The 12969-nt window shown below is 40.9% G+C and overlaps 1 protein-coding gene across 5 annotated transcripts in view; it reads right to left on the reverse strand.

Annotated features, from left to right (window-relative positions):
- The window catches only part of DIP2A (disco interacting protein 2 homolog A), a 117303-nt gene that overhangs the window by 58305 nt on the left and 46029 nt on the right, over positions 1-12969 (reverse strand). For all 5 annotated transcript variants that reach the window (XM_042956162.1, XM_042956161.1, XM_042956164.1 and 2 more), the window contains 2 exons: positions 11513-11743; positions 7781-7909 (listed from right to left, as the gene is read on the reverse strand). In XM_042956162.1, the coding sequence (XP_042812096.1) occupies positions 7781-7909; positions 11513-11743 (360 nt within the window). The remainder of the gene's footprint in view (positions 1-7780; positions 7910-11512; positions 11744-12969) is intronic.

Here is a 12969-nt window from a genome sequence, read left to right on the forward strand (position 1 = left end):
ACAGAAAGCATAAATAGACACATATTTAAATCTCAGGAACAATGAATCCACACCAATACTTCCAATCCCAATCCACCCCACAGGTTCTTCTTGCCTTTCCCACTCATATTTGGACTTTCTTTTTCTTCCACAGTAGGAATCCTGGCTTCCAATAATATCAACACTTTTGCTCAATATTATCATGTATATAAAATAATTTCTAAGTCGCATAACCTATACTGCTACAAAAACAAACAAGCAAGAGTTCAAGATTTCGAGGCACCTGGGGGCTCAGTCTGTTGTGTCCGACTCTTGATTTTGGCTCAGGTTGTGATCTCACGGTTCGTGGGTTTGAGCCCCACATCAGGCTCTGTGCTGACAATATGGAGCCTGCTTGGGATTCTCTCTTTCCCTTTCTTTCTCTGCCCTCCTGTCTCTCCCCCCCCCCCCACCTCTGTCTCAAAACTAAATAAATAAACTTAAAAAATTAAAACAAAAAACAAGATTTCTTTGCTGTTCACACCTAACTTTGTCCAAGACTGTGGGCGTATGGTCCAGTACTGTGTCACAGCTTACCTATTCTGCCTCTCTCTCTGTCACCCCCTTAAATGTGGCTATGATACTTCGCAGGAATATGACTGGGTTTATTTCTACTTGCTTTCAGTTTAAGGGGTTTCCCCCTCTTCCTATACTTCAAGTCTATGGTTTGAAATTTTTTATTACACTAACAAACTTCTAAAAGTCAAAACCATATTAAGACAAACTCAAAACAATGTCACTGAACTTTCACTCACCCACCCATCCCACCTCTGGGGGCGACCAGCTTCATTGCTTTCTGGTCTGTCCTTCCTGCGCCCCTTCTACACACATACAGGCTTTGCTGTGTTCCCTTGTTGCTCACACAAAAGGTGGCATACTAGAACCACTCTTTTACTTTTGGCTTTTCCACTTAACATCTCCTGGAAAAACACCTCATTCCAAGTCATAAAAAGCTTTCTCATTATTTCTGACAGCTGCATAGTACCCCACAATGTGAACATCCTAGGTTTATTCAACCAATTTGAGGCTTGGAGAGCTACATAGTTTCCAATATTGTGCAATTATAAGTAGTGCTACAAAGAATTACTTTGTGCACATGTATTTCCTTAGTTTTGGAAATGTGTGTTCAGAGTAAATTCCTACATTGGCCTTGCTGGATCCAAATATATATATTTTACCAATTTCTATTCCAAAGAGGTTTAACTATTTTGCATTCCCACCAACAGTGTATTTCTGTAATTATAAAAAAGGCTGAACATGATGTTCAAGAGCTATTTTTAGATCTTATGAATTGGCTGTGCATATTTTTTGCCCATTTTCCTATACTAGGAGTTGGCAAACTTTTCTTAAAGAGCTAGATAGGAAGCACTCTGGGCAGTGGGCACAGTCTTGGTTGCAATCACCCTACTCTGCAATTCTGGGGCAAAAGCAGCACAGATGACATGGGAATGGGTGGGCATGGCCATGTCCCAATAAAGCTTTATTTGCAAAAGCAGAATGCCAGTATATGCCATAGTTTGCAGACTGGCAATTCATAGAATTTGGGGTCTTTTCCTCCTATTTTTAAGAGTCTGTTTGATATTAGAAACATCAGACCTTTACCTATCACACACACTGTAAATAGTTACTCCTAGTTTGTCAATTCTTCTTGTGACTCTCTATGGGGATATTTTCTTTTTTTTCTTTTTTTCTCTTTATGGGGATATTTTTGTTAAGAATTTTTTTAGTTTCAGGCCGTCTGGGTGGCTCAGTTGGTTGTGCCCAACTCTTGATTTTGGCTCAGGTCATAATCTCATGGTTTGTGGGTTTGAGCCCTGTGTCGGGCTCTGTGCTGACAGCTCAGAACCTGAAGCCTGCTTGGGATTCTCCCTCTCTGTCCCTCGCCTGCTCATACATGTGCTCTCTCACTCAAAAAAAAAAAAAAAAAAGAAAAGAAAAAAAAAAGCAAATCAAATCCGTAATACAGAAAAAATTATGCATGATAACCAAGTAGGGTTTATCCTGAGACTATAACTTTGGTTTAACATTCAAAAATAAAATTAACTTTAGAAAGCCTTTACTTATAACCAGGTTAAAGAAAATTCATCAATTTTTTTCCTTTTATTCTTCATTTCTTATGTTTAGATTTCTGATTCTTTTTGAGTTTTGCCTTTCTCAGCGGTGTGGGGAAAGAATCTAAGTTTAACTTTTCCCAACTAGCTTTCCAATGGCCCCAATAACATTTACTAAAAATACAATCTTTGCCACATTGAGGCGGTATAATATTATGTGAAGGCATACAGTGATGAGGTAAAGATGTATATTGTAAGTCACAGAGTAACCACTGGGGGAAAAAAAAGGAGAGACAGAGAGAGAGAGAGAGAGAGAGAGAGAAAGAAAGAGAGGGAGAGAGAGAGAAAATAGAATATAAAATAGAATATAAACCAAAAGAAATCAGGTAAGGGAGTGAAATTAACAGATGTGTGAAACAGAAAATAGAGCAGGATCATAGATTTAAACCCAACCAAATAGCTCATTAAAACTGACTATAAATGGTCCAAAGACTCCAATGAAGTAAATGGCTACCTGCGAAAAGAAAGTATAAGAATGAATAAAATACTAATTATAAGAAATACACTTTAATTTAAAAGACCTAGGTAGGGTAAAAAGATAAAAAGATTTGTCGTGTAACTAATACTAATAAAATAGCTGAAGGCAACCATAATAATAACAAAGAAAATGTCAGAATAAGAAATATCACTAAGGATCATTTTGTAATGATAAAGCAGCCAATTCATCAAGACATAGCAATTTTAAATACGTATGCACATAATAACAGAACTTCAAAATACACAAAACACAAAGTGACAGATCTAAAAGAACAGACAAATCCACAATTATAGTTGGAAATTCAATACCCCCCTCAGCAAAATATAGAAAAAGTATGCAGAAAATCAGTAAGGCTAGAGAAGACTCAAACTAAAGTATCAACCAACTGGATGTAATATTCATTCACAGAAAAGCTACCCAACAACATTATTTTCAAGTAGAACACTCACAGAAACAGACCATGTGCTAGGCCATTAAAAAGTTTCAAGGGGCACCTGAGTAGCTCAGTCAGTTAAGCATCGGACTTCAGCTCAGGTCACGATCTTGTGGTTCATGAGTTCGAGTCCCGCATCAGGCTCTGACAGCTCAGAGCCTGGAGCCTGTTTCAGATTTTGTCTCCTTCTCTCTCTGCCCCTCCCCTGCTCATTCTCTCTCTCTCTCAAAAATAAATAAAACATTAAAAAAGTTTTTAAAATTTTCAATATATTTAGAAGGAGTTGAATTATATAGTATATATAAGAGAAATATACCTGCAATATTTGCAAATCTGTTGAAATTAAACAACATACTTCTAAATAAATCATGGGCCAAAATGGAAAGCATGAGAGAAAATAAAAAATATCTAGAATTGAATTTTTAAAAGGAAAAGAACATTATCAAAATATGTGGGATACTAAAACAGCTCTTAGAAGGATATTTAAAGTTTTAAATACTTTCATTAGGAAACAAGAAAGGTCTAATTCAATGATCTAAGTTTCTACCTCAAGGAATGAAAAAAGGGAAAGCAAAGTAAACTGAAAATAAGTAGAAAAAAGGAAGGAAAAAAAATACAAGATTAGAAATAAACACAATAGAAAAAAATAATTAAACCCAAACCAGTTCTTTGAAAGATAAGTAAAATTCAATGAACTTTTTAGCTACAATGATCAAGATAAAAAGACAGAAAACACTAGGGCGTCTGTCTGGCTCAGTTGGTAGAGCATGCTACTTTCAATCTCAAGGTCATCAGTTCAAAGTCTACAATGGGCATGGGACCTACTTAAAAAAGAGAGAGAGAAAAGACACTAATTACTACTACCAGAAATAAAAGAGGGGATAGCACCACCAATTCATGTACATCAGAGGATAATAAAGGAATATCGTGAACTAATTATGCCTAAATTAGAAAGTACAGATGAAATGAACAAATTCTTTCAAAGACACAAAACTGACTCAAGAATAGAAAAATTCACGTTCTCTGATTAGAAAGTAGAAGAGGAAGGAACATTTCTCAATCCATTTTGAGATGAGCATTATCCTGATACCAAGAGCAGACAAAGATATTACAAGAAAAAATAAAACCAAAACTACAGGCTACTATGTATCTTGAACACAGACACAAAATCCTTAAAAACAAATATTAGCAAATCAGGGTGTCTGGGTGGCTTGGTCGGTTAAACGTATGACTCTTGATTTTGGCTCAGGTCATGATCTCACAGTTTATGAGACTGAGCCTCGCATTGGGCTCTGCGCTGACAGCATGGAGCCTGCTTGGATTCTCTCTCTTTCTCTGTCCCTCCCCCACTCACACACATGCTCTTTCACTCAAAAAAAAAAAAAAAAATTAAAAAATGTTAGCAAATCAAATCCTGAATATAGAAAAAATATGCATGATAACCAAGTAGGGTTTATCCTGAGAATATAACTTTGGTTTAACGTTCAAAAATCAATGAAATTTACTACATTAATGAAATTTACTACAAACTACAAAAGAAAAACCACACGAGTTTAATAGATGAAAATAAAATCATTTAACTAAAGCCATGATAAAAATTTTCAGGAAATCAGGAAAAAAAGGGAGCTTCCTAATGAAGAGCACCCACAGCTAACATCATCATTCAAACATGAAAAAGTGGATGCCTTCCCCCCACAGTTGGAAACAAGGCAAGTCACATCCACTTTCAATATCTCTTATTGACACAACTGGAAATCTTACACACATGGCAATATAGCCAGAAAAATAAATGCTCCTAAAGACAAAAACTTTGCAAAGAAAAGTAAAAATCTATTCATAGACAAAATGGTCAAACATATAGAATCTTAAGGAATCTACCAAAAAAATTACTGGAACTAATAAAAGGACAACATACAAAAACCAAATGCATTTCTATAGACTAGTAATAAACAACTGAAAAAAATTTAAAATACTATTTATAATAGTGTCCAAAATACTATTTGGGAATAATCTTAACAAAATAGGTACAACACCTGTATAACGAAGGCTACAAAACAATGCTGGAAAAGTTTTTAAGAGCCAAATAAATGGAGAGATATACTGTGTTTATCGACTGAAATATATACTATTAAGATTCCAATTCTCTCTGAACTGATCTACAGTCAGTAAAATATCAGTCAAAATCCTTCAGGAATTTTGGTAGAAAAAAACAAACAGATTTAGAAATATATATTCAAATGCAAAGGAGCTGAAATAGCCAAAGCAAATTTTAAAATGAAAAGCAGAGTTTGAAGACAAACTGCATGATATCAACCTTTGTTATAAAAGCACAGTAACCATGATGGTGTGGTACTGGCATAAGGATGGACAAACACAGCCATAGGGCGGGAAAGAGAGCCAGGAACAGATCTCTCTCAGATATGGTCCACCGATTCTCATTAAAGATGCAAAGGAGCTCAGTGGGGAAAGACTGGGCTTTAGAACAAACAAGGCCAGAACACTGGACACCCACATGCAAACACGGGAACTCTGACTCATACCTTGTACTTAGACTAAAATTAACTCAAAATGGATCATAGATCTACATGTAAAACCTAAAGCTATAAAATTCTAGGAGAAAACACAGAAAACCTTTATGACTTTGGGTTAGGAAAATATATCTTAGATATGACATAAAAGTAGGATCTATAAAAGAAAACACAGGTAAACTGGACTTCATAAAAATTAGTAACTTCTACTCCTTGAGAGTCACTGTTAAGAGAATGAAAAAAAAAAAAAAAAAAGCCATAGGCTGCGAGAAAATCCAAAGTATATACCTGATAAAGAACTTGAATCCAGAACATATAAAGAATTCTCGAAACTTACTAAGAAAACATCACATTAAAAAAAATAAGCAAAAGATCTGAACAGACGCTTCTAAAAAGACACACAGATGGCAAACACATGAAGAGACGCCCCACTTCCTCAGTGTTTAGGGAGATGCTAATTAACACTACAAGCAGACACCTCCACACACCTGGAAGGGTGGTTAAGATTAACAAGCCAAGAATCCCAGCTGCAGGCAAAGATGTAGCGGAGCCAGAAGTCTCATCACCCGTGATGGGAATGTGAAATGGTACAACCACTTTGGAAATCCGTTTGGCAATTTCTTAGAAAGTTAAGCATATGATCCAGTCATTCTATTCCTAAGTATTGACCCAAAACAAATGAAAGCATACTTCTACACAAAAACTTGTATAAGAATATTCATAGCAGCTTTATTTGTAATAGCCAGAAACTGGAGGCAACCCAAATATCCATCAATAGGTGGACAGATAAAGTGTGGTACATCCGTGAAATGAAACACTACTTATCAGTAAAAGGAACGAACTACTGAAACATCCAAGAACATGTATGAATCTCAAAATACTTATGTAGAGTAGCAGAAGCCACATAACAAAGAGTAAAAACTGCGTGATTCTATTTCTATAAAATTCCAGAAAATGCAAATTAATTTATAGTGTCAGAAAATAAATCAGTGTTGCCTAAAGCATGGGGGAAGCCAAAATGGGTAGAAGGGAGGTATTACAAAGGGACACAAGGAAACTTTTAGGAATGCTGGGTGTATGTGTTCACTATCTTGATCACAAGAATGGTTTCACAGGTATACATACATCTTAAAACACAAAATTAGGGATGCCTGGGTGGCTCCGTCAATTAAGCGTCCAACTCTTGATCCCAGTACAGGTCATGATCACGATTTGTGAGTCTGAGCCCCATGTTGGGCTCTGCACTGACAGCATGGAGTCTACTTGGGATTCTCTCTCTCCCTCTCTCTCTGCCCCTTCCCCACCTCGTTCTCTCTCTCCCTCTGTCTCTCTCCGTCTCTCTCTCCCCCCACTCGAAATAAATAAACTTAAAAAAAATTTTTTAATAGTAAAACTTATAAAATTGCACGCTTCAAATATGTGCAATTGATCGCATGTCAGTTATAACTCAACTAAGCTCTTGAACTTTTAAAAAATATAATCAAATAAAAAAAATCTACCTAACCAATAGCCGGCTTCATGTTGAGTCAGTATTTTCCTGTTGCATCTGGATAAGGAGGTAAAAGACCTTGACAAAATTTGATCTGCCACTTAGGAGTATCCAAACACACATTAAAGCCTTAGATCTAAGATCGTCTGAAGTTTCCTGCAATTCAAATCTGATACATTGGGGAAAAAAAAAACTTCACATGATTTGGATAAAAGACACTGGAAACTATTTCAAAAGGAAATGGTATAAATGAGGACGCTGTGAAGATCAAGGCCTTTCGGGCCTGCACGTCTGAAACCCTGACTGCTGCTGTGCCCGTTTCTCAGACTGTGCACACAGGGGGCACAGGCACCGGTGTGTCAGGGGCAGGGTGCTCTCACACTAAGGCCACACGGAGTCCAACAAAGAGGCTGCCCACGGTCTCTCGTTTTCCTCCTGTTTTATAGACCCAAACTCCTTGTGGATCCAGTTTAAATGTGGAGGTTTTCTCCTCCCTACTCTTCTTCCCTCTCTGCCCAATTCCAGGGACTCACAACCATTTCTCCCCATGAGGCTCCCTGTAATCACAGCCACCACACACACTGGCCTCGGTTCACACGCGCTGAAGGACGGTAACTAGTGGCTGGCTCAAGCTTGCCAAAGCAAATTCACTAAAGCGAGGCTCAGTCCCTGAGGAGAAAGACTGTGCTCTGCTGTCCACAGGAGAAAGAGAGGCGTGCTCACCACCCGCAGTTTCCAGGACGCTGCCGCTGTAGCCCCGAGGGACGCCTCTCACAGAAGCCAGCTGCGGACGCTCACAGTGCGGAAGCTCCACAAGACCCGTGGTGACATCAGGAGGGGCAGAGTGCAGATCTGCTTTGGAAAAACAAACCCCAAATAAGAGTGGCTATCGATTCGAAAGTGTATTGAGTTGCTCTTTAAACCGCAGTCAACTAAAGCTTCACTAGCTGAGCTCAGAGCAAGGAATGTGGTATTCTGATTAATTTTGTTTTTCTCTGGTTGACTAAGACAAAACGGGACCCTGTGAACTCTGAGCTCCCAGACGTGGGCCATGGAAGGCTGTGTCACGTGGGCTGCTGGGTTCTCAAAGGGATCTCGGCCAGAACCCCCGACGACAGTGCTCTGACAGGGCAGGTGAGACTGCCTTTCACAGGACTGAGTTAGTTAGAAATTTCAACGAAGCAGAAACACATTTCAAATCAATTGTCATTGGATCATTTTTGTTGTATTATGAAAAAAATAGCCAGGTTCCAAAAACTATCCCCAGCTCCCCCAAAAAGTATGTTGGATGGCACAAAGACACAAGACCTTTACAGGCTCCAAAGAATAAGCCTACAAAGATAAAAATTATCCCCTGCCAGGTCAACACATCTCACTATTAGGAGACTTCAGTCAAGTTCTCAGAGCAGAAGGTGTTAACATCGTGGTTAAAGACAAATGACATTAAACTGCAGAAATGTTTAAAATCACTCCTTCTATTGTCTGAACGCACATTTTGGGGTTAAATCTTTATCATATGGCACGTGTATCTGTCGGAACACTGGTTGATTACGGGCTGCTGAGGCGTGAGCGTGAGTGTGGCACCTGCACTAGGGCCATCGGGACAGACACGTGGTCCATTTGGGCTTGTAACGCGTGCTCCTGCGACCGCAGGCCCCACTCTGGTGCTTCCGACGTCTCAATTCCTACCGCTTACCTATCACTTCATTTCCCAGGCAGAATGCAAACTAAAATCTTTTTTTAAATATATAGAAAGATGAAATTATATGGAAACAAAACCCAAACTCACTATTTACACAGCAGAAAACACCATTTGGAAAAATCTAATTTAATGACAGAGCTGTCACAACCCTTGAAAAAGCATGATGTTGATGAAATTAGCATTTTAAAGTTTGCCTGACACAAAGTTCTCTCCATGTAGAAAGAAATTTCCCTACCCTTCCATGTCTAGCAAAAAGAATAAATGATTCTAACAATATTCATGAAGAAAGGCATTAATGGTAATCTCAACTACAAAGCAGTTGTAAAATCGCTACATAAAAATAAACAAACATTCAAAATAAAAATCAACTACTATAGTGGCGCCTGGGTGACTCAGTCGGCTGAGCGTCGGACTTCGGCTCAGGTCACGATCTCACGGCCTGTGAGTTCGAGCCCCGCATCAGGCTCTGTGCGGACAGCTCAGAGCCTGGAGCCTGCTTCAGATTCTGTGTCTCCCTCTCTCTCTGCCCCTCCCCTGCTCATGCTCTGTCTCTCTCTCTCTCTCTCTCTCTCTCTCAAAAATAAACATTAACAAATTTTTTTTAAATGAACTACTACAACTGGAAATACTACTTCTAAATATAGGTATTTATAGCTGTGCCCCAATGTTTTATGGATTTGATTTCCTTACTCTAAAATTGAAGATGATATATTTTTACAAATTACCTTAACCTAATATATTGTCCCTCAAAATTTTTTTACCTAATACATTCTTCTTCTTTTTGTATCACTTTCCTTAGCCCAACTGAAGAATTCTCCAGTGCTAAAAACTAAAAGGATGATTTTTATAATAAGGAGAGGGAAGGTAAGTATTTTCAGATTTAGGAACTCAAGTCAACTATATCCAGTGAACATTTAGCATACGAAGGCTATAATCCGCAGTTAAGATTTTTAAAATTTACAAGAATTGATCACATAATGTACATGAGAGGCCATGTGAATGGGATGGGAGAAAAGAGGGTCGCAGCCACACCTGCCGAAGTCAGGGGTCCTCCATCCACAGCCGTAACACATCTCCGCAGAAACCTTCACACCTGGGCCTTTCACAGAATGCACACTCCTTACAGCTAAGTGCTTTGTTAAAAGACCCCACACAACCGCGGGGAAGTCAAGGGCTGCCTAGTTACACACTGTGAACTGTGGCCAGTTTCTCACGCTAGATATGCTTTTATCTCCAACCCACCAGGAAGCAGGGTTTCCAACAGCTCGGCAATGGCTAATACAGTTTTACCTTCCTACACCATCTCACGGAGAACAGAGATCAGGTAGCAGGAATAAGATGAAAGAACATTCAAAAACTACTGTTTTCCTCACATTGGAGATATCTGTGTATTTCCAATAAGTCAAAGCACTGTGACAGAGAAAAAAACGTATCCGTGCGAAAGCTGTTTTATAAGCTATCCCCTGAAAACCTGCCTGAGGAAGGGTGAGCAGTGAGCACTAGGCCTCCACAGGGCGTCTAGGAGAACTGCAGGAACAGCCGGGGCCGGCTGTTTCCCAAAGGGGCCTTTTCTGGAGCCCCAGCTACTGCCACCCAGTGACCTCAGCAGCCGCCTCCCTGTGTGCCGGAAGCAAGATGAGGTGTCCTGGGTTCTCATGGAAGGCTACGTCACGGTTATAAGACACAAGCTCAACAGAAATGTGCAGGTTTCCTGCACTGATGCAACAAATAAAAAGTGAAGAGCGTCGGTGATGTGTCCACAGATGATGCTGAGATGCCATCCAATTTACTCCCAGCCCAGCCCAATGACCAAGACTTCACACCAAGGCAGCTCAGGCTCTGAGCCCACACCTGCTGGAAGGGGAGGGGGGTGGTTGTTCAGCCTACAGGACCCCACCGAAAACAGCAGCCTATCACGGGTGCATGGCTGCTGCACCATTCCAGTTTTAGCAGAACAGCTAACAGCAAAGAAAATGAATAGGAATCAAGAAAACTTTATCAGCCCTGGCTTCACCGCTAGGCCAGCTGTGTGAGCCCAGGCAAGTTACAACCTTTCTGTCTTCCTTCCATATCTAGAAAAGAGGGGGGCTGAGAAGGGTTGAGAAGTTAACTGCGACAATACTGACGGCACCACGCGAGGAATATACTGTTGTTAAGGTATGAGCTGCGCATGCCAGCTCACATCCAACCAACCATGCTAATGTTGTTGTCTAGAAAACAGGGTTTCAAATGAGGAAAGGTCTGCAATTGTTCCTTTCTAAGATTTATGTAATTGAAAGACTTGGATGACTTAGAAAAGATCTACACATCTGTGTGATTTAGCTTTGCCTGACCTCCCTTTTCAGGTTGAGGGGCTACCTTGGTATGTGGAGGAAGAAAGGCCAGACCATGATTGCAGCCCCAGGCCCCTGCCCCAGAGGCAACTGACGGCTCCACAGCTGTGCACACAAGGCAAAGCGCAAAGGCAGAGACGATGTAGTGGCAGCGGGCTAAGGGTGGCTATCAGGAACAAGTATAAGGACCATCCACCCTACACCTGCCAAAAGGTGGAGACACGACGTCAAGAAACACCGCCACCTCTGGGACCTGTGGGGAAGCCAACGCACCACAGGGTCTGGGATCACCAAACCACAGAAGCATCAAGAGCTACTTCTGTTACCAAAAAGACATTTCCAGATGAAAAAGAGAAGGTGGGTCTTGATGGGCGCAGGGGCACCCCTGTCCTGGAGGGGCCGCGGCAGCTCGTTACTGACCTATGTGGGCGTGGGCCACGGGGCCTGTGAGCGTGGCGGCGGAGGCACCGGGAGCAGCGGCGGGTCTCCCTCCCGGGTGAGATGAGGTGGAGGATGCAGAGGATGAGGTGGACGAGCCCTGAATGACCCGGTCGAGCCAGGGCTCGACGTTGGAATGGCTCTGGAGCGGAGTGGAGGTAAGTCGCCCGGGTCGCCGTAAAGAGCCCTCATCTTCTGAGGCAGACGACGTGTCTGTGGTTAAAATAATGACGACAGGCATAATGTAGGGATGAGTCGGGGAGGGGGGTGGAGTCCCCACACTGGCACCTGAGTCTCCCAGGCCAGCACGTGGCAAGCTCCGCTATGCCCTGCACCTGCACCGCTATGCCCTGCCTGGCCAAGGGGTCATCTCAGCCCTCGTTTGCCCGACTGTAAGATCCAAGGAGCCCTACCTGGGAAACTGGTTTCTCGACCCCAGCTTCCCCCAGAGGACTGTCCGGGGGCACCGCACGCTGGGAGTGGCTTCAGCTCATTCCTTGGTGGGGGTCCCAAATATCAAAGAAGACCCCAAGTGTCGAGTGCCCATCTGAGTGAACACCCCACACAACCTTCACACATGGCCCAGGTCAGTGCAGTGGTGATGGGGCCTCACTCCGTCCATCTGCACCCTCTTAGGGGCAGCGACAATGAGCTCTGGAAAGAATTCCTTCCCCAACACACCTGCTTCACTCAATAAAACTAACTGCTCATAAAGGTTCTATCAGGTCACCTCAGCGGTGCATTTTATTATGGTTACACAACTATTAAAAAGTTTTTAAAAATTGGCTATTATCTATAATTATATTTGGTAGAAACATGTGACAGCTATTTCTAGAATTCTTTTTCAACAATATGAACTTTTTCTTTTCTGTAGAAAGGAAGTGTTACCAAAACCACTAAATTATCCTATATCTCTGGTGTGTTTGGTTTTCACCATGTCATCAAACCAAAAACTCATGTTGCCAGTTTCACGACTTAAATAACAACAGAGGTGGCAGAAGGCGCCACACAACTGCCCACACCTGGTGCAGTTTAGCGCCACTGCTGCTGAAGAGAAACTCCAGGTGAAAGTTTTCATTTCTAATGGTAATGACAACAAAACAATAATAGAAGAAATGTTTTAAATCCTCCGAATTGTCCTATACTCTCCCATTTAAGGCCTGGTAATGATATAGTAAATAGTCATTAATAAGATGAAAATAATTTTACAATTCTTAAATCAGGGAACTTTAGTATTCTAGTAAGTGTTTATTTTAGGTTCCCCTCTTTACTTAAAGGCACAAATAGCATCTTAGTAAAAGAATTAAAATACACCCAAAAGTCCTATAGAAAACAAGTACCGATTTGGGTACAAGCCATACTGTGTAGACCACAGATTTTCAGTAAGGAATGTTGCACACATGCAAACGTTTTTAATCTCCAGTTTTTCCAAATCTTTA

Source organism: Panthera leo, chromosome C2 (genome assembly GCF_018350215.1).
Source record: "Panthera leo isolate Ple1 chromosome C2, P.leo_Ple1_pat1.1, whole genome shotgun sequence".
In the NCBI taxonomy this organism is placed as follows: domain Eukaryota; kingdom Metazoa; phylum Chordata; class Mammalia; order Carnivora; family Felidae; genus Panthera; species Panthera leo.